We start from the raw sequence: 27,446 nt of genomic DNA, 5'->3' as shown, positions 1-27,446 counted from the left end.
CTGACAACATCCTTGTAAATCTTTTCTGAACCCTTTCAAGTTTCACAACATCTTTCCGATAGGAAGGAGACCAGAATTGCAATATTCCAACAGTGGCTTATCCAATGTCCTGTACAACTGCAACATGACCTCCCAACTCCTGTCCTCAATACTCTGACCAATAAAGGAAAGCATACCAAATGCCTTCTTCACTAAACTATCTACCTGGGACTCCACCTTCAAGGAACTATGAACCTGCACTCCAAGGTCTCTTTGTTCAGCAACACTTCCTAGGACGTTACCATTAAGTGTATAAGTCCTGCTAAGACTTGCTTTCCCAAAATGCAGGACCTCGCATTTATCTGAATTAAAATCCATCTCCACTTCTCAGCCCATTGACCCATCTGGTCAAGATCCTGTTGTAATCTGATGTAAACGTCTTCGTTGTCCACTACACCTCCAATTTTGGTGTCATCTGCAAACTTACTAACTGTACCCCTTACGCTCACATCCAAATTATTTATGAAAATGACAAAAAATAGAGGACCCAGCACCAATCTTTGTGGCACTCCACTGGTCACAGGCCTCCAGTCTGAAAAACAACCCTCCACCCCCACCCTCTGTCTTCTAGTTTTGAGCCAGTTCTGTATCCAAATGGCTAGTTCTCCCTGTATTCCATGAGACCTAACCTTGCTAATCAGTCTCCAGTGTGGAACCTTGTCAAATGCCTTACTGAAGAGCATATAGAGCACATCTACCACTCTGCCCTCATTAATCCTCTTTGTTACAACTTCAAAAAACTCAAATCAAGTTTGAGAGACATGATTTGCAACGCACAAAGTCATGTTGACTATTCCTAATCAGTCCTTACCTTTCCAAATACATGTACATCCTATCCCTCAGGATTCCCTCCACCATCAGGTTCACTGGTCTATAGGTCCCTGGCTTATCTGTACCACCTTCTTAAACAGTGGCACCACGTTTGCCAACCTCCAGTCTTCCAGCACCCCACCTGTGACTATCGATGATACATATCTCAGCAAAAGGCCCAGCAATCACTTCCCTAGCTTCCCACAGAGTTCTCAGGTACACCTGATCAGGTCCTGGGGATTTATCCACCTTTACCAGTTTCAAGACATCCAGCACTTCCTCCTCTGTAATCTGGACATTTTGCAAGATGTCACCATCTATTTCCCTACAGTCTATGTCTTCCATATCCTTTTCCACAATGATTCAAAATACTCATTTTCGTATCTCCCCCATTTTCTGCGGCTCCATACAAAGTCCACTTTACTGATCTTTGAGGGGCCCTATTCTCTCCCTAGTTATCCTTTTGTCTTTAATGTATTTGTAAAAAACACTGGATTCTCCTTAATTCTATTTGCTAAAGCCATCTGATGTCCTCTTTTTCCCCTTTTTGCCCTCCTGATTTCCCTCTTAGGTATACACTCCTACTTCCTTTATACTCGAAGGATTCACTTAGTCTATCCTGTCTATACCTTACATATGCTTCCTTCTTTTTCTTAACCAAACACTCAATTTCTTCAGTCATCCAGAATTCCCTATACCTACCAACCTTTCCTTTCACCCTAACAGGAATATACTTTCTCTGGATTCTCATTATCTCATTTCTGAAGGCTTCCCATTTTCAAGCTGTCCCTTTACCTGCGAACATCTGTCACCAATCAGCTTTAGAAATTTCTTGCCTAATACCGTCAAAATTGGCCTTTCTCCAATTTAGAACTTCAACTTTTAGATCTGGTCTATCCTTTTCCATCACTATTTTAAAATCTAATGGAATTATGGTCGCAGACCCCAAAGTGCTCCTCCATTGACACCTCAGTCACCTGCCCTGCCTTATTTCCCAAGAGTAGGTCAAGTTTTGCACCTTCTCTAGTAGGTACATCCACATACTGAATCAGAAGATTGTCTTGTACGCACTTAACAAATTCCTCTCCATCTAAAACCTTTAACACTATGGCTGTCCCAGTCTATGTTTGGAAAGTTAAAATCCCTGACCATAACTTCTCTATTATTCTTACAAATAGCTGAGATCTCCTTACAAGTTTGTTTCTCAATTTCCCTCTGACTGTTAGGGGGTCTAGACTACAATCCCAAAAAGGTGATCATCCTTTTCTTATTTCTCAGTTCCACCCAAATAACTTCCCTGGATGTATTTCCGGATATATCCTCCCTCAGCTCAGCTGAAATGCTATCCCTTATCAAAAACGCCACTCCCCCTCCTCTCTTGCTTCCTTTCTATCCTTCCTGTAGCATTTGTATCCTGGAACAATAAGCTGCCAGTCCTGTCCATCCCTGAACCATGTTTCTGCAATTGCTATTATATCCCAGTCCCATGTTCCTAACCATGCCCTGAGTTCATCTGCATTCCCTATTAGGCCCCTTGCATCGAAATAAATGCACTTTAATTTATGAGTCCTATCGTGTCCCTACCTGCCCTGACTGTTTGACTCGCTTCTGTTCTCAACTGTACCAGTCTCAGATTGATCTCTTGCCTCACTATCTCCCTGGGTCCTACCACCACCTTACTAGTTTCAATCCTCCCAAGTAGCTCTAGCAAATTTCCCTGCCAGTATATTAGTCCCCTTCCAATTTATGTGCAATCTGTCCTTCTTGTACAGGTCACTTCGACCCCAAAAGAGAGATTCCAATGATCCAAAAATGTGAATCCTTCTCCCATACACCAGCTCCTCAGCCATGCATTCATCCGCTCTATCCTCCTATTCCTGCCCTCACTAGCTCGTAGCACTGGGAGTAATCCAGATATTACTACTCGAGGGCCTCCTTTTTAAATTTCTGCCTCTCTGTAATCTCCCTTCAGAATCTCAACCTTTTCCCTTCCTATGTCATTGGTTCCAATGTGGACAATGACCTCTTGCTGGCTCCTCTCCCCCTTGAGAACACTCTGCACCCTCTGAGACATCCTTGATCCTGGCACCAGGGAAGCTGCTGGCTACAGAAATGTCAGTCTTTACCTTGGACTACAGAATTACCTCATACAATTGATCTCTTGGAAGCAGACGTACCCTTCATTGCATTAGAGGCAGTCTCAATACTAGAAACTTGGCTGTTCATGCTTCGTTCCCCTGAGAATCCATCACTCCCCTACAATTTCCAAAACACCATACCTGTTTGAAATGGGTATGTCCACAAAAGACTCCTGCACTAGGTGCCTACATCTCTTACTTTTCCTGGAGTTAACCCATCTATGTGACTGTATCTGAGACTTTTCCCCCCTTCTATAATTGCCATCCATCACATACTGTTGATGTTGCAAATTTCTCATTGCTTCTAACTGTCTCTCCAACTGATCCATTCGATCTGATAAGATTTGCATCTAATAGCATTTATGGCAGATATAATCCACAGTAACCCTTAAGCTCTTTAAGCTCCCACATCTGACAAGAAGTACATATCACTGTAGTAAAGACCATTTTTGCTCCTTCACAATCTACAGACCCAGAAAGTAACACCGTCTTATTCCTCTACAAAACACTGCCCCAGGTTAAATTAATAGTTATGGCTTATATTTCAAGTTTAATCAAGAGACATAACTCCAAAAAAAACATAATCAAGAAAGAACCCACTCTACTCACTACTGCAGCCTTTCTGTTGGACACACTTAAAACAACGATGAACTTATCTGATTATGCACTGTGAACTTTGCCTAAATAGGTTCCTCCAAGATTAGTTGTGAATTTCACGGTTTGTAATTTTTCCAGCGACATTGAAGTCAAAATAGCAAAGGCAGTAACTGTGCAGGTTCTCTCTCTCTCTCTCTCTCTCTTTCTCTCACTCACTCACTCACTCTCCTGCACTGTCCTTACCATGTGCTTCCTTTGTCTGTTCTTCTCCCTTTTAAAACTGCTGTTGTTTTGACTTTTTCACCCCCCAAAGATGCAACTGATGAAACAGTAATTGTTACTCCTGGAATTCGAGGAAATCACCTCCAGCACCTAAATACCTCAAAAAAAAGGAGCAGCGTTACAGCCAGAAATTTTTCCCGTTATCCATCTGGGATTACCCAGAATCCCTCCCAATTGGAGGCACTGGATGCTGCAAATGCTATGGATCGTCACAACATTCCAAACAATAATATTGAAGACTTTTGCTCCATAACTTGCCACTCCCCTAACCAAGTACAACTATAACACGGGTATCTACTCAACAATTTGGAAGAATCCTCAGGTATGTTGTCTATACAAAAGGCAGAACTAATTCAACCCAGCCAATCACTGCCTTATTAGTCAACTGTAAATCATCAGTAAAGTCATGGAAGGTGTCATCAACAATGCTATTAAGCAACACTTGCTCAGAAGTAACCTGCTCAGTGAAGCCCAGTTTGTGTCCCAACATGACAACTCAGCTCCTGACCTTGTTACAGCATTCCTTCAATCATTGACAAAAAAAAGCTGAATTCCAGATGTGAAGTGAGTCATAGCCCTTGACATCCATGCTGCATTTGACCAAGTGTGATGTCAAGGAACTGTAGAAAAACTGGAGTCTATGAATATCAGGGGAAAACACTGCATTGGTTAACAACAAAGAACAAAGAAAATTTCCAGACCAGGAACAGTTCCTTTGGCCCTCCAAGCCTGAGCCGATCCAAATCCATTCTCTAAACCTGTTGCCGAATTCCTAAGCATCTGTATCCCTCTGCTCCTCACCTACTGATGCATCTATCCATACACATTTTAATTGAACCTACTACCTCTGCTGGTAACACATTCCAGGCACCTACCCCCTCTGTGTATATCCCCCTTAAACTTTTCACCCATCACCTTGAACACATGACCTCTCACCATTGAATCCCTCACACTGGGAAAAAGCTTATCTCTATCTACCCTGTCTACACCCTGCATGATTTTGTAGACCTTAATCAGGTCCCCCCTCAATCTCCTTTTTTCCCCAATCAAAACAATCCTAACCTACTCAATCTGTCTTCATAGCTAGCACTTTCCCCACCAGTCAACATCCTTGTAAATCTTCTCTGCACCCTCTCCAAAGTGTCCACATCTTTTGATATGTGGTGACCAGAACTGTACACAGTATTCTAAATGCGGCCGAACCAAAGTCTTGTACAATTTTAACATGACCTGCCAGCTCTTACACTCAGTACCCCGACTGATGAGGGCAAGCATACCATATGCCTCTTTGACCACCCTATCCACCTGTGCAACAACCTTCAGGGTACAATGGACCTGAACTCCCAGATCTCTCTGCTCATCAACTTTTCTCAAGGTTATTCTGTTTACATTCCAGATGAAGGGCTTTTGCTCGAAACATCGATTTCACTGCTCGTTGGATGCTGCCTGAACTGCTGTGCTCTTCCAGCACCACTAATCCAGTATTTGCTTTCCAGCACCTGCAGTCATTGTTTTTACCTCTATTCTGTTTACAGTATATTTCGCGCTAGAATTAGACTTCCCAAACTGCAAGACCTCACTTTTGCCTGGATTGAACTCCATCTGCCACGTCTCTGCCCAACTCTCCAGTCTATCCGTATTATCCTGTATTCTTTGACATGCCCTATGCTTTCTGCTACTCCACCAATCTTCGGGCCATCTGCAAACCGATCAGACCAACAATGCCCTCTTCTTGATAATTTATGTATATTACAAACAACAGTGGCCCCAGTACAGAACTCTATGGAACACCTCTGGTCACCTTCCCCTATTTCGAGAAACTCCCTTCAACTACAACTCTGTCTCCTGTTGCTCAACCAGTTCTTTATCCACCTAGCTTGAACACTGCATGCCATATGACTTCACTTTCTCCATTAGTTTACCATGGGGAACCTTATCAAACGCCTTAGTAAAGTCCATGTATATGACGTTTTCAGCCCTTCCTTCATCTATCAACTTGATCACTTCCTCAAAGAATTTTATTAAGTTGGTAAGGCACGATGTACCCTACAAAAACATCATGTTGCCTCTCAATAATAAGCCAATTTATTTCCAAATAAAAATAGATTTTATCCCTTAGTACCTTCTCCAGCAACTTTCCCACCACTGACATCAAGCTCACTGGTCTATAGTTACCTGGAATATCCCTACCACCCTTCTTGTAAAGGAGGACAGCATGAGCAACCCTACATTCCTCTGGCACCTCACCTGTGTTTAAGGATGCTACAAAGATATCTGTCAGGACCTCAGCTATTACCTAGGCAACCTGGGATAGATCCCATCTGGTCCTGGGAATTTGTTCATCAAACACATGTTTCCTCCTTATGTCAACATGATCCAGAGTAAACAAACTTCTATCTTGAATCTCAGCATTCATCACCTCCCATTCCTCAGTGAACACTGATGCAAAGTAATCATTGAAAATCTCAACCATCCTCTCATTCACACAACCATCCTTCTTATTCGTTTACTGGACCAACATCTTCTCTAGTTACCCTCTTGATTATTGGGATTCTCGTTAATTCTGCTCGCTAAAGTTATTTCATGACCCCTTTCAGCCCGCTAGATTCCTCATTTAAGATTGGTCCAATCTCCCGATATTCCTCCAAGGCCATTCTGTTCTTAGCTGCCTGGATCTTATGTACGCTTCCCTTTTCCTCTTGGCACATCATACAATTTCTCCTGTCATCCACGGTTCATGAATCTTGCCTTTCCTATCCCTTGTTTTCAAAGAGACGTGCCTATCCTGCACTACCTTTAACCTATGTTTGAAAGCCTCCCATATATCAAATGTGGACTTTCCTTCAAATAGCCGTGTCCAATTCACATTTCCCAGTTCCTGCCTAATTTTGATACAACTGGCCTTGGCCCAGTTTAGTATTCATCCCTTAGGACCACTCTCATCTTTGTTTATGTGTATTCTAAAACTTACAGAATTGTGGTCACTGTTACCAAAGAAATCCCCCACTGCAACTTCTACCACCTGGCATGGCTCAATCCCCAACACCAGGTCCAATATGGCCCCTTCCTTGGAGGGGAAAGCTTTCCTGAACGTTCCTTACAAATTCTGCCTCATCCAGACCTCTGACACTAAGTGTATCCCAGTCAATGTTGGGAAAATTAAAATCTCCCATCACCACTACCCTGTTGCCTCTACACCTTCCCATAATCTGTTTACCTATTTGTTCTTCTACCTCACACTCACTATTGGGAGGCCTGTAATACAACCCCACCAATGTAACTGCATCCTTCTTATTTCTCAGCTCCACCCATAACACCTCACTGCTCAAGCTCTCCATAGTGTCGTCCTTTAGTGCAGCCGCAATATAATCCCTGACCAGCGGTGCAACTCCTCCCCACCTTTTACTTCTCACCCTGTCCTGTCTGAAGCATCTATATCCTGGAACATTTAGTTGCCAATCAGGCCCTTCCTTCACTCAAGTCTCTGTGACAGCAATGGCGTCATACTCCCAGGCACCAATCCAAGCCCAGTGTTCATCTACCTTACCCACTATACTCCTTGCATTAAAGTATATGCACATCAGGCCCCAGTTCATTTGAGCTCATCTGCTCTCTGCCTGCTCTTCCCCTTGGTAATGCTAACTCTGTGATCCTTACAGTATCCAGTTTTCACCTCCCTGTCTAGTGGTCTTGTCTTCTGGTTCCCAGCCCCCTGCCACATTAGTTTAAAACCTCCCTAACAGCAATAGCAAAAACTCCTGCAAGGACATTAGTTCCTGTCTGATTCAGGTGTAGACCATCCAATTTATAATAGTCCCAACTTCCCCAGAACCGGTACCAATGTCCCACAAATCTGAACCCCTCCTTCCTACACCATTCCTCAAGCCACCTCTTCATCCTGTCGATTCTTTCATTTCTACCCTGGCTAGCAAGTGGCATTGGAAGCAAACTCAAGATTACTACCTTTGATTACCTCCTCTTTAAGTTCTCTCCAAGCTCCCTTAATTCTGCTTTTAGGGCTCATCTTATTTTTTACTTATATCAGTGATGCTATATGCACCATGACAACTGGCTGTTCACCCTCCCCTTTCAGAATGCTCTGCAGCCCATTGACCCAGACACTTGGGAGACAACATACCATCCAGAAGTCTCATTTTTGGCCACAGAACCACCTGTCTACTCCCCTTACAATAGAATCCCCTATGACTGTGGCCCTACAAGTCTTTTTTCTGCCCTTCTGAACAGCAGTGCCCGCCACAGTGCCATGATCCTGGCAACTGCTGCTTCCCCTGGTGAGCCATCTTCCCCAACAGTATCCAAAACAATATACCTGTTTTGGAGGGAGATGACCTCAGAGAATGCTTGCAATGCCTTCCTACTCTTTTGGTCACCCATTCACTGTATTCCCTTAGCAATTCTAGCCTGCGGTGTGACCAATTCACTAAACGTGCCATCCAAGACCTCCTCGACATCGTAGATGCTCCACAGTGAGTCCATCCACAGATCCAGAGCTGCCATGTTGTCAAACAAGAGCTGCAGCTGGACACACTTCTTACAAGGGTAAGAGGGACGTCAACCACTTCCCTGAGCTCCCACATCAGGCAAGAGGCACATGCCACGGGTCTGAGGTCTCCTGTCATTGTAAGCCTTAGCTTTATATCAACTAACTAAAACCAAACAATGCACTTAAATACATGAAAGAAAGGAAAGAAAAAGAAAACTTACCTGACAGAATCCATTTTCTTCTGGTTAGAGGAGGATGGGTGGAAGGGAGATATTACATGTGTAGTAGCTCAGGTTTAGCTTCTGCCCAAATTTCTACTAAGTCCTTACCTTCCTGGCAACCTCCATATGTCTCTAATGTCACCTCCACTCTGTCTCCTACAGCTCCCAGACAGGAAAAAGGCCACAGGCTTTGAAGGTAAGAATTTATATTGTTCTCTTACTTTCCTGGCAAACTCCTTGGCTCCAACATCACCTCCGCTCTGTCTCCTGCTGCTCCCAGACAGGAAAACAAAAGTTGTAGTTATAGCTGACACAAAAGTTGAAGTTATATCTGGCACAAAGGATGATGGTTATAGGATCCAGGATATCTAAGCATGCATTCCTCAGGGTAGTGCCACAGGCACAATTATCTTCAGCTGCTTCATCAATGACCTTCTCTGCATCATAAGGTCAGATATTCACTGATGATTGCACAAAGTTGAGCACCACTTGTGATTCCACAGATACTTAAGCAGTCCATTTTCAAAAGCAAAATCATCTCGGCTTGGGCTAGCAAGTGGCAAGTAATATTCATATCACACAAATGTGAGACAATGATCATTTCCAATAAAAGACATTCTAACCAACACCTCTTGACATTTAATGTTGTTATCATCACATTACTACACCACTATCAACATACTTCAGGTTACTATTTGACTGGAAACTCATCTGGACTCATCATATAATCACAATGGCTATAAAAACAGGCCAGAGACCAGGATTGCTGTGGCAAGTAACTCACCTCCTGACTCACCAAAACCTGTCCATCATCTGCAAGAGAGAATCAGGAGTGTGATGGGATATGCCCCACGTGTCTGAATGGGGACAGTTCCAACAACAATCAAGAAACTTGACATCTTTCGGTACAAAGCAGCAGTCTAGGTTGACACTACATTCCCAAACATTCGTTCACTGCACCATCTACATTCAGTAGGAGCAACCTAAAAGTTGCACTGCAGAAATTCACCAAATACATGGCCACTTCTGTTTAGAAGGAAAATGGCAGCAGAAACATGGAAACACCACTACTTCTAAGATCCTCTCCAAGCCACTCACCATCCTGATTTGGAAATATATTGGAGTTTCTTCAATGTCATTGGTTCACAATCCTGGAATTTGCTCACTAATGGCATTGTGGGTAACCTACAGCACATGGATTGCAACGGCTGAAGAATGTAGCTCACCGCTATTTGTCAGCTGCAAATAAGGACTGCAATCAATACTGATCAGCTGGTCACGTCCACGTCTCACAGATGAATAAAATAATTTTAAAAACTGATGGTACAATTTCCCTCTGTATCTATCTATTTATAATGTCATTTCAATTTGAACTTAATAGTACAGTAGCTTGGAATGCATCATACATAATCAGTACGTTGTTCTACGTCTCACTGGTTATCATATTATGGAGCAACTGGGTGTTTCTATTCAGTATATAACTGTATACTCCATATAACACTGAAAACTCACTACTAACTCAAGAAATTTGAAAATTCATTTGTGAACGAATTTGAATATAATTAAATACAACCCTCAAATATTTTGAATTCTAACCAAAAAGCTGATGGACTGTTTTGAGGTCACAGAACTCCCTCTCCCATAAATGACATCACCACGGTTTTACCTAAATTGGCAATCACATCGCTTATTGGTCCATCAATTCTAATTCTGATAAACTAAGAAAAAAAGACATTTTTGACAAATCCGGATTTCACAGTCAATTTCCACTGAATAACTGGAGCCACTCGAATTTTTGATGTACACTTTCGTCGTAGATCAGGTTCTCCATCATATAACTTGAACAGAGTCGCCGTGAAATGTATTAGGTAAAAACAATGACTGCAGTTGCTGGAAACCAGATTCTGGATTAGTGGCGCTGGAAGAGTACAGCAGTTCAGGCAGCATCCAAGTAGCTTCGAAATCGACGTTTCGGGCAAAAGCCCTTCATCAGGAATAAAGGCAGTGAGCCTGAAGCATGGAGAGATAAGCTAGAGGAGGGTAGGGGTGGGAGAAAGTATAAGAGAGTACAATGGGTGAGTGGGGGAGGGGATGAAGGTGATAGGTCAGGGAGGAGAGGGTGGAGTGGATAGGTGGAAAAGAAGATAGGTAGGACAAGTCCGGACAAGTCATGGGGACAGTTACTGAGCTGGAAGTTTAGACCTAGGGTGAGGTGGGGGAAGGGGAAATGAGGAAACTGTTGAAGTCCACATTGATGCCCTGGGGTTGAATTGTTCCGAGGTGGAAGATGAGGCGTACTTCCTTCAGGCATCTGGTGGTGAGGGAGCGGCGGTGAAGGAGGCCCAGGACCTCCATGTCCTCAGCAGAGTGGGAGGGGGAGTTGAAATGTTGGGCCACAGGGCGGTGTGGTTGATTGGTGCGTGTGTCCCGGAGCTGTTCCCTAAAGTGCTCTGCTATGAGGCGCCCAGTCTCTCCAATGTAGAGGCGACCGCATCGGGAGCAATGGATACAATAAATGATATTAGTGGATGTGCAAGTAAAACTTTGATGGATGTGGAAGGCTCCTTTAGGGCCTTGGATAGAGGTGAAGGAGGAGGTGTGGGCACAGGTTTTACAGTTCCTGCAGTGGCAGGGGAAAGTGCCAGGATTGGAGGGTGGGTTGTTTGGGGGCGTGGACCTGACCAGGTAGTCGTGGAGGAACGGTTTTTGCGGAAGGCGGAAAGGGGTGGGGAGGGAAATATATCCCTGGTGGTAGGGTCTGTTTGGAGGTGGCAGAAATGTCAGCGGATGATTTGGTTTATGCGAAGGTTGGTAGGGTGGAAGGTGAGCACCAGGGGCGTTCTGTCCTTGTTCGGGTTGGAAGAGTGGGGTCTGAGGGCGGAGGTGCGGGATGTAGATGAGATGCTTTGGAGGGCATCTTTAACCACGTGGGAAGGGAAATTACGGTCTCTAAAGAAGGAGGCCATCTGGTGTGTTCTGTGGTGGAACTGGTCCTCTTGGGAGCAGATCCGGCGGAGGCGGAGGAATTGGGAATACGGGATGACATTTTGCAAGAGGTAGGGTGGGAAGAGGTGTAATCCAGGTAGCTCTGGGAGTCGGTGGGTTTGTAAAAAATGTCAGTGTCAAGTCAGTCTTCATTAATGGAAATGGAGAGGTCCAGGAAGGGGAGGGAGGGGTCAGAGATGGTCCAGGTAAATTTAAGATCAGAGTGGAATGTGTTGGTGAATTTGATGAATTGCTCAACCTCCTCGCGGGAGCATGAGTTTGATGAATTGCTCAGCCTGGGGATAATTTGTTCTGATTCTGCACGTTTCATTGGGTAAGTAGATCACAACAATACTTACCCGAATGCTGGAAATTTTGGTTTTTGTTACTTTCCAATTCATCGTCATTTATTCAAATAATACTCATTCTATTTCAAAATACTTCACCTTTTTTCATATCTTGGGCTGTTTGTAGGTATCACTTCAATGGGTCATACTGGGAGGTGTCAATTCTCGCCTAAAAGTTATATTTTTTGCACAGAAAGAGGCTTTGCCGCTCTCATGTTCTGTGTACTAATCGTGCAGAAGGATTCGAGAAACTTTTCAGCTGATACGGAATTAAGCAGATGTCTGTTCTAAATGGACTGCACCATTGTCTTAATCAAACGCAAATTTCTGCAGAGCAGAATTCTGCCACCTGAGCGGTAACCGCAAATATTATTCATTCATTGTAAGTTGAGATACCATCCTGTGGCTTAAAACAATGTAATTAAAACATCGTAGTTGTTCAGTTCAGTGGTTACTTATTAATGAACAAGATGAACTACATTCAAAACCGCACTCTAAAATATTGTTCTTTCCTGCTTCTGCGCCTGTGGATTCATGATATCATTTTGGGTCTTTTCATTGTCTTTACAAGTTAGAGATAAATATGAGTGAAATTATTTGTTTGGAAAGGTGGTAGAATAGTTTCAAACTTGTGTTTTTAACGAAATCCCAAATATCATTTAATTGTTTTGCCAACAACAGAAAAGACATTTTACAATCAGATAAACTCGAACTCAGTGGGATGTTAGATTCAGCGAAGCGTTCATTTATTCTCCTTTCAGGTTTCTTCCAGAAAATGAGGCTTTGAACAGAACGATAAAGTCGTGAAAATTGAATCAATGCTTTGGCAGTTTCTGTTGGGAATGTGTGTTTTAGTATTGTCTTCTGTGAGTTTCTGTCAGGTGTTTCTCACCGTCCTTTACTACTCCGGGCTAGTGTGCAAAGTTCACCTTTCGACCCACTGCCATCGACAGCTGTTAAGTTGTCATTATGTACCTTTCAACAACGTGCATGATATATCTGAAAAGTGTGACCCCTTGTCAGTAATATTTCCCGAGATTTGCGACCAAGCATAACATCAGTAATGTTTTGTGATATTTTAGAACAAGGCGCTGTAACATCCAAAATCTAACTTCACACATCATTATACCATGACATCCATAGTATCATCTCTCGGTTTTCTCCAGATTTGCATTATCCATAAGACCATAAGACATAGGAGTGGAAGTAAGGCCATTCGGCCCATCGAGTCCACTCCGCCATTCAATCATGGCTGATGCGCATTTCAGCTCCACTTGCCAGCGTTCTCCCCGTAGCCCTTAATTCCTCTAGACAACAAGAACCTATCAATCTCGGCCTTGAAGACATTTAGCATCCCGGCTTCCACTGCACTCCGTGGCAATGAATTCCACAGGCCCACCACTCTCTGGCTGAAGAAATGTCTCCGCATTTCCGTTCTGAAATGACCCCCTCTAATTCTAAGGCTGTGTCCACGGGTCCTAGTCTCCTCGCCTAACAGAAACAATTTTCTAGCATCCACCTCCAGTTGTGCTTATCTTTCGTCTGTCTTCTTGGATGAGCGCAAGAGTGCCTTTACCCGCCATAAACTGATTCTGGTTAAACGGTCAAACCTTCCAATCGTCCGATGGATCGGGGGTTAGTGATGGTCAGTGACTTTGTGATCAGTTATTTTCTGTAGAACAAAATCGCAGAACATTATATTACATTATTTCCAGCAGCCTGTTCACTGGGATCTCACTTGGAAAGAATTACCTGAATTGCTCTTTGAAAGATCTTCCAGTAACGAATATTCTCTTGTGTTGCAACATTCTATAATTTTATTAACTTAAGGAGCATTTCTTTAATTTTCAAGTGTTCATGTTCAAACATGTCATGCAATGAAACATGCATTGCAGATACTAACAATCTTTTCCCCTTTTGCATTTCAGCCTCAATAGTTCAACCTTCCAGTGAAACCACATCAGTTGAAATTGTGAATAAAAAAGGTAAAGATTTTCTGCATTCAGAGCTAAATTCAAAAGTATTACATTTAACGCGGATAAAAATGAATCTTTTGCATCAAAATAACAAATAAGACTTGTAAGATTATAGTCACCCATCCCATTCTCCAAACAAATGCACACTATCCATTCTGAACATTCATTATGCTCTCATATGCTTTTATAAACATTTAAAATAAATGGAAATTACTCATCAAATCATAGAACCAGAGTGATTCCTCTGTTTCTGAAATATATCCTCCCATGAATGTTGTGCCTCCTGATACACATTCTCGGGATGAAGAGTTCTGTGGGTCATCTCATTGAAGAAGCTTTTAGATCGCAACTAATGTTCACTCTGATCCTGGATACTTTACAACATACAACATTACTTTATAGCACTGTGCATTACCAAGGAGTAGATGGGACACATATATTTTCACCAGATAATCATTTTCACCATGATTAAGATCCAGCCTTCGTAACAAAGTCCAGATTTGGTATGATCACATGACTGAAATGTCAAGAAATAATATAATGTCGAACATAACTTATTGCTGAGAGAGTCTTTGACCTCTTGAAAATGAAAATGGTGGGGTGGAAGCTTGAAGAAACGAAATGCATTATAGCCTCAAAAAATAACAACTACTTTTTAAGCTCGATGCAGATAGTCATACATAAACTGCATAGTGGTAGGATATACACTTTAAAATTTTATGAAGCTGGGTGATATTTTGTTTGGTTTATGAAGTCCAATGTAATGAACAGCTGGAACGCCTTGGGCTTTTAAACACACAGGATAGATATCAATAGAACTAATTGCTGTGACTCTGAGTTCTAAAACAATTTGATGTATTTTTTAACTTTCCGAAGCACTCTACTAATAGGCAAAGAAAGTATGGTGCAATGACAAAGAACGAAGAACAAAGAAAATAGCAACACAGGAACAGGGCCGTCGGTCATCCAAGCTTACACTAATTCAGATCCTCAATCTACATTTGCTGTCTATTTTCTAATGCTTTATATCCCTCTGCTCCTTGCCCATTCATGTATTTGTCTAGATACATCTTAAATGGCGCTATCGTGCCCGCCTCTATTGCCTCCGCTAGCAATGCGTTTCAGACACCCATACACTCTGCAAAAGGAAGTATCCATGCATATCTCCCCTAACTTTTCCCCTCTCACTTTGAACTCATGACTCCTCATAACTGAATCCCCTACTCTGGGAAAAAGTTTCTTGCTATTCACCCTGTCTATACCTCTCATGATGTTATCACCCTCAATAAGGTCCCCCACCCCCATCCCTACCCTCTGTCTTTCTAGTGAAAATAAACCTTATCTAATGAACCTCTCTTCAAAGCTAGTGCCCTTCATACCAGGCAACATCCTGGTGAACCTCCTCTGCACCCTCTTCAAAGCATCCACATCCATTTGGTAACATGCCAACCAGAATTGTATGCAGTATTCCAAATGTGGCGGAACCAAAATCGTATACAACTGTAACATGACCTGCCAACGCTTGTACTCATGCCATATACCTCCTTGATCGCTCTATTGTCCTGCATTGCCACCTTCAGGGAGCAATGGACCTGAACACCTGGATCTGTCTGTACATCAATTTTCCTCAGAACTTTTCGATTTACAGTATAGTTTGCTCTTGAATTGTATCTTCCAAAATGTATTATCTCGCATTTGCCGGAATGGTACTCTATCTGCCATTTCTCGGCCCAACACTCCAATCTATTTATATTCTGCTGTATTCTTTGACAATCCCCTTCACTATATGCTACTCCATCAATCTTAGTGTCATCTGAAAACTTGCTAATCAGACCACCTATACCTTCCTCCAAATCATTTGTGCATATCACAAACAACAGTGGTCCCGGCACAGATGTCTGTGCAAAACCACTGGTCACACGTCTCTATTTTGAGAAGCTCCTTCCACTATTACTCTCTGTCTCCTGTTGCCAGCCAGTTCTCTCTCCATCTAGCTGCTACACCCTGAGTCCCATGTGACTTCACCTTCTACATCAGCCTACCATGGAGAACCTTATCAAGTGCCTTATTGAAGTCCATGTATATGACATCGACAGCCCTTCCCTCATCAATCAACTCTGTTACTTCCTCAAAGAATTCTATTAAGTCGGTATGACATTACTTTCCCTGCACAAAACCATGTTGCCTATCACTGATAAGCCCATTTTCTTCCAAATGGGATTAGATCGCATCCCTCAGTATCTTCTCCAGCAGCTTCCCTAGCACTGACATCAGGCTCACCAGTCTATAGTTACCTGGATTATCCCTGCTACCCTTCTTAAACAAGGGAGCAACATTAACAATTCTCGAGTCCACTGGGACCTCACCCATGTTCAAGGATGCTGCAAAGATATCTCTCATTTCCCTCAGTCACCCGAGATAGATCCTATCCAGACTTGGGACTTGCCTTTTAGAATACCCAACACTTCCTCCCTCCTTAACCCTGTTTGCTAAAGATACCACATGACCCCCTTTTAGCCCTCTTAATTCTTCATTTCAGATTAGTCCTACATTCACAATATTCTTCCAAAGCTTTGTCTGCCTTCATTCGCCTAGTACTTATGTACGCTTCATTTTTCCTCTTAGCAAGTATCACAATTTCACCTGTCATCCATGGTTTGCTAATCTTGCCATTTCAGTCCCCCATTTTCACAGGAACATATCTCTCTTGAACTCTCATCAACATTTCTTTAAAAGCCTCCCACATATTAAATGTGAATTTATCTTCAAATCACTGCCTGGGTCTCTCTTGCAGTCTAACAGTATGATGTCTTATAACAGGCTAAAAAAAAATCATTCACAACCATGGAGGAAAATGTGCGCTGAATGTATTCATGAACTCTCAGGCATCCTGTAAGTAGGCCAGCATGAACTTTTATCTGCATCGTAATATTAAGAGTGGCCTCAAATCGTTCAACTTTTTTTTGTCACAGTATTGATTTCAAAGCAATGGAACAGAGTCTTGGTGCCTTATAGTACTACAGTGCAGAAGGAGGCCCTTCAGCCCACTGTGGCTATTTGGCCATCAAGCACCAATCTACTCTAGTCCTTTTCCCAGCACTTGGCCTGATGACTTGTGCACATTGTATGGCATTTCAAGTGTTCATGAAGATATATTTCAAATAACGTAATGATTCCCCTGTCCAACATCCTTTTCAACAGTGAATTCTCGATAGGTGGAAGTGAGGACTGCAGATGCTGGAGATTAGAGTCCAGAATTTGGTGCTGGTAAAGCACAGCCAGTCAGGCAGCATCAGAGGAGCAGGAAAATTAACATTTTGGGCAAAAGCCCTTCATCAGGAAGGGCTTTTGCCCAAAACGTCGATTTTCCTGCTCCTCGGATGCTACCCGATCTGCTGTGCTTTTCCAGCACCACACTCTCGACAGTGAATTCTGCATGCCCACCACCCTCTGAGTGAAAAATATTTTCCATAAATCCACCTTATCCATGTTACATCTGGAATAAGGGGTAAAATTGTTCCCATCTGCCCTGCAGTGCCATGTGTAACTTTGCAGGTATCATTGGGATGACCACCCCTCCTTAACAGCTGTAAAGAAAACAACTTGGGCCTAACCGGTCTTTTTTCAAAGCTAAATCATTCCAGCTCTGGAAACATCCTGGATTTGTAATAATCATGAAATAGCGCCAATTATACGAAGTATCATGTCAAGAATTGTTCACAATCCTTTAGCAATTAAAGACATGACTATAAATGTTTTCCAAACTGTTCACAATTTCTTCTCCTGCCTTTCAATGTGACTGTGATCGAGCTGGAGCATCTGTGTGAGATTTCACAATAGCAAATTAGGCTATTCGGCCCATCGTGTACCTGTTGCCAAAGATCCATTGATTCTAATTCAATATTTAATCACTTGATCCGTATTCTTGTATGTTGTCATTTCATTTGGCGAAAAAAAAGTTGTCTCAGTAATTCTGCCATAACACAAACACGCAGTGGGATTTATTAGAGATCGAGCGAGAGTGGTCAAACCAAAATCTGTGTGCACAGCAGCACTTTGAAATATATGACGATAATACTTTTATAAATCTGTGAATCAGTATAAAGGTCAAGTCGCTTTGGATCCTATAACTGCTCTCTCAATGGAGACAGACGGCTGGTAGCGGGTTAACCTGAGGGTAACACGTCTCCGATGAGGCGTGAGTTTGAGAATGAGAATCGTTCATATTAACCTGAGCCAATGCAGGAATCAAACAGCACCATCACCCTGCATCGCAAACCAGGCGTCCAACCAACTGAGCTAACAGACTCCGATGAATCAGTGCTGTTATTGTGCTAAATTATAACATGGTTTATAATTATCCCAGAACACTTAGTTCAGTTCAATTGGGAAGCGTTTTGCAAAATTAATGTTTCTTCCCTTTGGATTTTAACAGAGCTCATAAGTTCCATGCTGGTGGGGCCATATGCACCATGTATTGGAAATTTGCTGGTTTATTACCGAGGTCAGTGGAACTCCGTTTGTAGTAGTCTGTGGGATTCGGCTGATGGAAAGATTGTCTGCAAGCAAATTGGCTGCGGTTCTTATCACACAACATCGACAAATCCCATTACACAAGAAACAGGACCTATGTTAGTGGATAAGATTCAGTGCAAAGGAACAGAATCTTCATTGTCGGAGTGTGCACTCAATTCTTCCGGCCAGCAGAAGTGCGAAACTGGGACGAGTGGAGTCATCTTCTGCAAAGGTATTAATGAATTGCTCATTAATATTTACTATTTCTGTCCGCATACTTTATTAGCTGACATGGGAATTAGTCAGGAAGATGGGTGGAAATCTTTAACTTTGAGTGGAATCTTGTCGAGGCGCCTGGTATCTCAGCAGCCAACTGGCGAACCGAGAGATCAGCGCTCCCTCGTTCAGTCAAGGCGGAGGAACGACAGACAGCGTTTGCAGGCAATTTATGAGTCTCCTCTAAAGGTTCGTCCACTTACTCCCCATCCCCAGCTGCTGTTGAGTGAGTGATGGTGAGTTTCATTTTTGAACAGCTCCTGTACATGGGGTGGGGATGTACAAGATGTAAAGAAGTAAGTTTCAGAATTTTAACCCACGACAGTGAAGATAGTGCGACATAGTTCGAGGTCACGATGGCATGTTCATGGGAGGCGAACTTGTCATTGGTGATGCTGCCATGTATGTGTGGCCCTTCATCTGTGTAGTAATAGTTCAGGAAGAGATGGTCGTGCCATGGGGTGGTCGGTGGTGTCCAGCGATAGGGTTAGGATTAGCCTTCCAATGTTCAATGTTCTGATCCTACATCAAACTTTAATTGTCTTCTAATCATCCAACTCTTTCTAAACTCTGGAAGGTAGCACTGCCAGGAATGCCCCTTTGGTGTCAGGATGTTGGGTTGATACCAATGTGATAGATGTGTCTGTTTGCTTATACATTTCATTATTTCCCTTTTAAATTGTAAAAGCAAATAGCGATGCAATAACTCAATAACTGACAATGCAACACACACATATATAGAGAGGATGTTGCAAATTATATCCCATAAAGTCTGAAAAAAGATCCGTTTCAGGAGGCTTGAATTTCTGTCCCATGTTTACTGCTTATAGCGTCACGGGTCAAACGTTGCCGATGCCTGTTCTATCGACCTGCGCTACACGAAAAGTTGGCGGGTTTAGCGTCAGGAAAGCGGACCGCAGGTTCCTGCCTTTTGTTTCTCAAATCTGTCAGCCCACCTCTACATTCAGCAAGGAAACTACCTGGTTCAACGGTTCACAAAATCTGGCTATCCCTCTTAAAGGGAAGTGGCAAGGAAGAACAATGCTCACTGTTAAGTGATGGCAACCTCAACGCCAAAGAAAACTGCTCAACAGAGATTCGAAATAGAAGTGAACAGGTTATATGTTCTTCCGGGACGCGGGGACATTGGGGTAAAGATGATAGATTCCACATCACCAAGAACTGGTCATTGCGCAAGCAGGGCGAGATATCCATTGAGGATCTTAAAATTTCATTTTCGTTGTTTAAAAGTAATTGATAAGGGCAACGTTTCCTTATCTTTTTCAGTTCTGTGATCAGCCGCAGGTCTGATGCAGAGTTTTTCAATCTCCACAAGGGCAAAAAAAAGGTCCTGATTTACCACAACTCAATTGACCCCTGCGGCATTCTCACTGATCTGATTCAGAGCAGCAATCCAGCCATCCGAACCAACCAATCTTCCAAGGAGGTGAAGTTCACTTTTATAGACATATTGTAGCCTGGAGTGAGGGATAGTGATAGGAGAGGTTCTGATTCTTTTCCCCCAGACAGCCAATCATGAACCTCTGCAACTCTTTTACTGCCTGACATTAGTATACAATGGAAGGATTTGCAGGTGGATACTATCCCAGTTTGGCTGTTATAAACACACCTTACACGTCCTTCAAATAAAATAACTGCTGTTCTGAAGCCAAGGCAAGTGATGAAAGAACCAGTGAAGGGGAAAATGTGTTGCTAACTGACATAATCACCACATTGGAAATTCTCAATCATCACTAACAATTTGAAACGTTCATGGGGGACATGATTGGGATGTATCAAATGATGAGGGGCATGGATGGGGTAGACAGGAAGGAACATTTCCCCTTGGAATAGGAATCAGTCATAAGGGAGCATAGATTTTAGGTAAAGGGCAGGAGGGGATGTAAGGAAAACCTGTTTTGTATTCAGAGCATGTGGAAATCTGGAACTCACTGCTTGTAAGAATGGTAGAGACAGAAACTCTCACAACATTGGGGAAATATTTAGAGTGCACTTGTGGCATATAACTATTGGAAAACAGGATTAGAATAGTTAGGTGCATTCACTTTCAACTGGCACAAACTTGGTAGACTGTGACTATCCCTCTAACATTAGTCAACAGCAAATTGTGTTTGAACCCAGATCCTCTGGGAGAGATGGTATCCCAAGAACAACATAAACTCCTAAGGGCAATTAGAGATGGGCAATAAATGGTGGGGTAGATATCAATAAACGGCCTACATTAAGTGTGATGTGGAAGTGCTGGTGTTGGATTGGAGTGGACAAGGTCAAAATTCACATGCCACCAGGTTATAGCCCAACAGATTTATTTGAAATCACAGGCTTTCTGAACGTCACCTGATGAAGGAGCAGCGCTCCGAAAGCTTGTGATTTAAAAAAAACCTATTGCACTCTAACCTGGGTGGTGTGACATTTGACTTTAACTCCTGCAGGTCATCTGCCAGAAACTGGATCCACAGATCACAAGATTTCTTTTGATCTCATGCAGACAATCAGTCTTATTGAATGTATCTTAATTTCATTTGACGCGCTGGAGTCCCATCTTCAGACATTATGATGCCTCAGGGAGCTGGAATTGTTCTTGGGTAGTATGGTTCAACCTGAAGAAACACCAATATGACTAGTTCCATCTTTTTTTTTCTGTGCTCAGTGATAGAAGAATATGAATAAAAGATTTTAACACAATCTCTGGTGATGGTCCTTCTCCAAATAGCCTTCTACACTCCTGAACAAAGAGCAGTGTAATTACTACACAATCAGCTTCAGTAACTTGCTTTTTAAAAAAGGTTCAGAAACTCATTTCACAATCCTTGCTTGTTAAAACTTCCTTTTCCCATTGAGACCATAAACAAACACAACAATGAAAAGAACAAGACAGCCTTTACATTCCTCTCAGTTTCCTGGAAACAAAGTAACTGGGAAAATAGCAAAGCTGGCAGTAATGACCATGGGGACATTGCAATACTGGAAGAAAGATGATATTGCTGGCGTTGGTCAGAAGGTGCAGATGTGGCGATGGTACCAGAGTCAAGAGTTGGGTTACATTTTCTAGAGCTAAGCAAAAAATGTTTGCTGCTGTCTCCAGATCACGAGCTTGCAAATATGTGAAGAGAATGATTGGCATGGAAATTACTGGAAAGGGCCAGAAATTTAGGCAGTAAAATGGGATGGAGGACTTTGGTTAACCAATTAACTGTGATAGTCATAGTCTGAAGGCCCCAAAGAAGATAAAAGGGGTCATGGAGTATGTTCAGTTGAATTTTCCACAGCATAATGTTTCCAGTTCAACTAGAAGGGAGGCATTCCTGGACTCAGATCTTGAATTGTGATGTGTAAATATAATTAAGCCCTGGGATATACAGGGTTCAATGATTTTTCTATCTTAACTTTTAAGTTAATTTTTGAAAAATACAAGGGATAGACTAGAATTTTAAAAAATGCACATGGGATAATAAGAGCAGACCAGTATCGATAAATTGGAAAAAGAAAATTGGTGCTTACTCCTGAAACATTGGTTGTCCTGCTCCTCAGATGCTGCCTGACTTACTGTGTATTTCCCTGTGATCTTGGTAATCAACAACTAAGTTACAACACAACTTGTCTTATAACCTTCAAATTCCAAAAGTCCATGGTAAGTAACCCATTCCCGAAGTAATGTCCAGAAGTTCAATTTTCCAGTTTTCTTTCCAAAACAAAACTATATGGTTCTAGCAACTTGCTGTAATGCGATTGAGTACAGAATTTACTGAAAATGTGATGTTGTATTTTGAAGTCAGTCAAATGTAACAATTAAGGATTCTAATGGACATGGAAATGCAATAATCTTGCTCAACAGCAATTTTGTTCGGTAATGTATAAATATTAATGGCAAGATGCAGATGACCACTCAGATAATCTAATGAGAAAACGATTGTGATAGCTTCATAGTGAAACTGTTCCAATCTAAAATAACATTGATGTTACAATTTTCAGCACAAGATAATTGGCGATGGAGAGTTTGGCTTACCCTGTATAATGAAAGGTTTTTATTGTTTTTAAACAACAGATCACAAACAGCCCAGACTTGTTGGTGGAGCAGCTAGATGCTCTGGAAGGTTAGAGGTTCAGAAAGGAGAGACTTGGGGGTCTGTATGTGATTCACTCTGGGATTTACAGGATGCCCGTGTTGTGTGTGCATCACTGAAATGTGGAGAAGTTATATCGGTGCTCAAAAGAGCTCACTTTGGAGAAGGCAGTGGTCCCATATGGTAGGATGTCTATGAATGCCAGGGAAATGAGACTATTCTCGAGTACTGCCCCACGATACAAACAACTCAAAAGAACTGCACGCACAGACATGATGTCAGCATTATTTGTTCTGATACGTGTTTCATACTTTTTATAACTGCTTTCAAGTGGAAGATAGTTTAAAATCTGACCATTTTTAGCCATGGATTTGCAGCAGTATTTTTCTCCATCTTAATCAGCAATATGGGAAACGTAGTTCATGCTTTGTGTGAGATCCAGACTGTAGTTGCATTTTCAATATTGGTGACTGGATATATAGTAGTACATTCCTTTCTTCATTTATGGCAGTTCAACAGCACACTAGGTTAGAAAATTCCAATGATTCATGATCTTTTGAGCGGTTGCCTCATTCTATACTCACCAGGCAGGGAAACATCGTATCTACATAGATCATAGAAAAATACAGTGCAGTACAGGCCCTTTGGCCCCCGATGTTGCGCCGATCCAAGCCCACCTAACCTACACTAGCCCACTATCCTCCATATGCCTATCCAATGCCCGTTTAAATGTCCATAAAGAGGGAGAGTCCACCACTGCTACTGGCAGGGCATTCCATGAACCCACGACTTGCTGAGTAAAGAATCTACCCCTAACATCTGTCCTATACCTACCACCCCTTAATTTAAAGCTATACACATTGACCGTGTATTGTGCTGTCACAGTTTCAAAGTAACAGAAATCACCTTTCGTTCTTTGAAAGTCTAAAGAATGCAGGGATAGTTTCCCAAAGTTTGCCTGAAATGACAATCCTGCATTCAATTCTGGTCTGCCTGCCATAGGAATAATGTTGTTGAACTTGGAAGGGTTCAGAAAATATCTACAAGGATGGTGCTGGAATTAGAGGTTTGGGCTATAGGGAGAAGCTAAATAGACTGGGATACTTTCACTGGAGTGTCAGTGAATGAGAGGTGATCTTATAGATGTTTATAAAATCAGGAGGGACATTGCTGTGTTGAATAGCCAAGGTCTTTTTCCCAGGGTAGCAGAGTTCAAACGAAGTGGGCATAGGTTTAAGGTGTGAGAAGAAAGATTTATAAGGGACCTGAGAGGCAACATTTCATGAAAAGGGTGTTATGTGTATCAAATCAGCTACAAGAGGAGACAGTGGAAGTAGGTACAATTACAACATTTGAAAGGCTGGATAAGTACATGAATAGGAACGGTTCAAAGTGATGTGGGCCAAAGCTGGCAAACAGGACAAAATAATTTTAGGATACCTGGTTGGTGCAGACAAGTTGGACTGAAGTTTCTGTTTCTGTGCTGTATAACTCTATGACTCTTTGACTTTATGATTTGTCTGTTCTACCCTTTTGCACTACTTCGAGGGAGTGCGTATCCTTTCTTTGGTAAACAGACCAAAACTGAACACAATACCATAAATATAGGTGTCTATACATATGCAGCAAAATATTTTTCCTCCTGTACTCAAAGTCCCTTGCAATGAAGGCCAAAATACAATTTGCCTTCAGAATATAATGCTGTCTTTTTTGTGACTTCTGAACAAGCATCTCTTAGCTATCAACACTGCACAATATCACACCATTGTTTTCTGTCTTTCTCATCAAATAACTCATTCTTTACTGGTCTAGACAGGAGAACAGAGAATAGGAAATGGGTGTATCTGAAAAACAATTTCTTTGTGCCTGTCTTTGGGAGGATGATGCAGAAATATTTCTCAGAAGTGGTAGGGGACTTTGAAAATGGAAAGTTGAAGAAATTAATATTAATCAAAATTACTACTTCACTTGTTTTTTTTTGTCTATTCTTCCTAAATGATGAATTTCCTTGAGTATTCAGCTCCCAGTCTTAATCACACTGCAATCATAGAAACATAGAAGATAGGAGCAGGAGGAGGCCATTCTGCCCTTCGAGCCTGCACTGTCATTCATCATGATCATGGCTGATCATCCAACACAGTCATAGAGTCATAGAAAAGTACAGCACGGAAACAGACCCTACGTTCCAACTCGTCCATGCCAACCAGATATCCTAACTAATCTAGTCCCATTTGCCAGCACTTGGCCCATATCCATCTAAACATTTCCTATTCATATACCCATCTAGATACCTTTTAAATGCTGAAATTGTACCAGCCTCCGCACTTCCTCTGGCAGCTCATTCCATACATGCACCACCCTCTGTGTGAAAAAGCTTCCCCCTAAGTCCATTTTATATCTTTCTCCTCTCACCCTACACCTATGCCCTCTCATTCTGGACTCCCTCACCTCAGGGAAAAGACTGGCTATTTACCCTATTCATGCCCCTCATGATTTTATAAACCTCTACAATGTCACCCCTCAGCTCTGACACTCCAGGGAAAACAGCCCCAGCCTATTCATATCTCTCTATTGCCCAAATCCTCCAACCCTGGCAAAATCACTGGAGTTCTTTTCTGAACCCTTTCAAGATTCACAACACCCTTCCAATGGGAAGGAGACTAGAATTGCACACAATACTCCAAATGTGGCCTAAACAATGTCCTGTACAGCCGCAATAAGATCTCCCAACTCCTTTACTCAATGCTCTGACCATTAAAGAAAAGCATACCAAACACCTTCTTCACTATCCTATCTATCTGTGACTCACCTTTCAAAGAACTATGAACCTGCACTCCCAGGTCTCTTTGTTCAGCAACACTCCCAAGGACCTTACCATTAAGTGTATTAGTTCTGCTTTGATTTGCTTTTCCAAAATGCAGCACCTCACATTTATCTAAATTAAACTCCATCTGCCACTCCTCAGCCCATTAGTCCATCTGATCAAGATCACATTTCCTCTGGGGTATCCTTCTTTGCTGTCCTCCTCACCTGAATTTTGGTGTCACCTGCAAACTTACTAACTATACCTCCTATATTGACATCTCAATCATTCACATAAATGATGAAAAGTAAATCAATAGCCTAATCCTGCTTTCTTTCCATAATCTTTGATCCCGTTTGCCCCAAGTGCTATATCTAGCCCCTTCTTGAATACATTTAATGTTTTGGCATCATTACTTCCTGTGTTAATGAATTCCACAGGCTCACCACTGTTTGGGTGAATAGCTGTCTCCTCATTTGCATCCTAAATTGTCCATACTGAATCCTCAGACTGTGACCCCTGGTTCTGGATGCACCCACCATCAGGAACATCCTCCTTGCATCTACCATGTCTAGTCCTGTAAGAACTTTATAAGTCTCTATGAGACTCCCCCCTCATTTTTCTGAACTCCAGTGAAAACTATCCTAACCCAGCCAATCTCTCTTCGTACGTCAGCGCTGCCATCCCCAGAATCAGACTGGTAAACCTTTGCTGCACTCCCTAGAGAGTAAGAACATCCTTTCTCAGAAATTATGTGGAGGTTCTGGTTTGTACATTGCACAGAGAATCCCCAGGCTTCTGTCACAACACCACAGATTTCTTATAGAAACTCAGCAGCCACAGACCAGTCGAACTAGGAACATTCTTCGTAACAATGGATGTTTCGGTACACTACACCAGAATTCCCCATCATGAGGGCATCACAGCAACAGCCTCAGCATTCAATACCAATAACCGCCAGTCTCCAGACACCATCCTACAACTCATCCACTTCATCCTCAACTACAACATTTTCTCCATCGACGACCAGACACACAGAACAGCTGTGGGCATCAAATCTGCACCCCATTATGCCAACATTTTCATGCAAAAGTTCGAATAAGAGTTCTTTGCTGCACAGGACCTCCAACCAACACTCTACACCAGATATATTGATGACATTTTCTTCCTCTGACCCATGGTGAGGAGTCACTGAAACAACAACACATTGATATCAACAAGTTTCATCCCATCATCAGACGTACCATGGATCACTTTTTAGAATCAGTCTCATTCTTGGACACACGCATCACCATCAAGGACAGACACCTCGGTACTTCTCTCTCCTGCAAACCCATGGATAACCTCATGATGCTGCTGTTCTCTAGCTTCCACCCCAAATATATTAAAACAGCCACCACGTATGGACAAGCCCTATGCATACACAGGGTCTGGTCAGATGAGGAGAAATGTGACAGACATTTGAAGGTTCTGAATGATACCCTCATAAGAACAGGATATAATGCTCAACTCATTGATTGCCAATTCCAACGTGCCACAGCGAGAAACCGTAATGACCTTCTCAGGAGACAGACATGGGATGCAACTGATAGGATACCCTTTGTTGTCCATTACTTCCCAGGAGCAGAGAAAATAATCATGTTCTTCACAGCCTGCAAAATATTGTCTATGAGGATGAGTACTTTGCCAAGATCTTCCCTACTCATACACTTCTCACCTTTAAACAACCGCCAAAGCTGAAACAGATCGTTATTCGCAGCAAACTGCCCAGCCTTCAGGACAACATCGACCACAACACTGTACAACCCTATCATTGCAACCACTGCAAGACATGTCAGAGTATGTTGACCGGAATACTGCCATTACAT

At 42.4% G+C, this 27,446-nt stretch overlaps 1 protein-coding gene across 1 annotated transcript in view; it reads left to right on the top strand.

Moving 5' to 3' along the window:
• LOC140478634 (scavenger receptor cysteine-rich domain-containing protein DMBT1-like) overlaps positions 1-27,446 on the top strand; it is a 151,795-nt gene that overhangs the window by 44,571 nt on the left and 79,778 nt on the right. Inside the window, exons 9-10 of the mRNA XM_072571852.1 lie at positions 13,852-13,908; positions 18,335-18,916. Coding sequence (XP_072427953.1) covers positions 13,852-13,908; positions 18,335-18,916 — 639 coding nt within the window. The remainder of the gene's footprint in view (positions 1-13,851; positions 13,909-18,334; positions 18,917-27,446) is intronic.

The sequence above is a fragment of the Chiloscyllium punctatum genome, chromosome 6 (assembly GCF_047496795.1).
Source record: "Chiloscyllium punctatum isolate Juve2018m chromosome 6, sChiPun1.3, whole genome shotgun sequence".
Taxonomy (NCBI): domain Eukaryota; kingdom Metazoa; phylum Chordata; class Chondrichthyes; order Orectolobiformes; family Hemiscylliidae; genus Chiloscyllium; species Chiloscyllium punctatum.
This window is presented reverse-complemented; position numbering and strand designations above follow the sequence as displayed.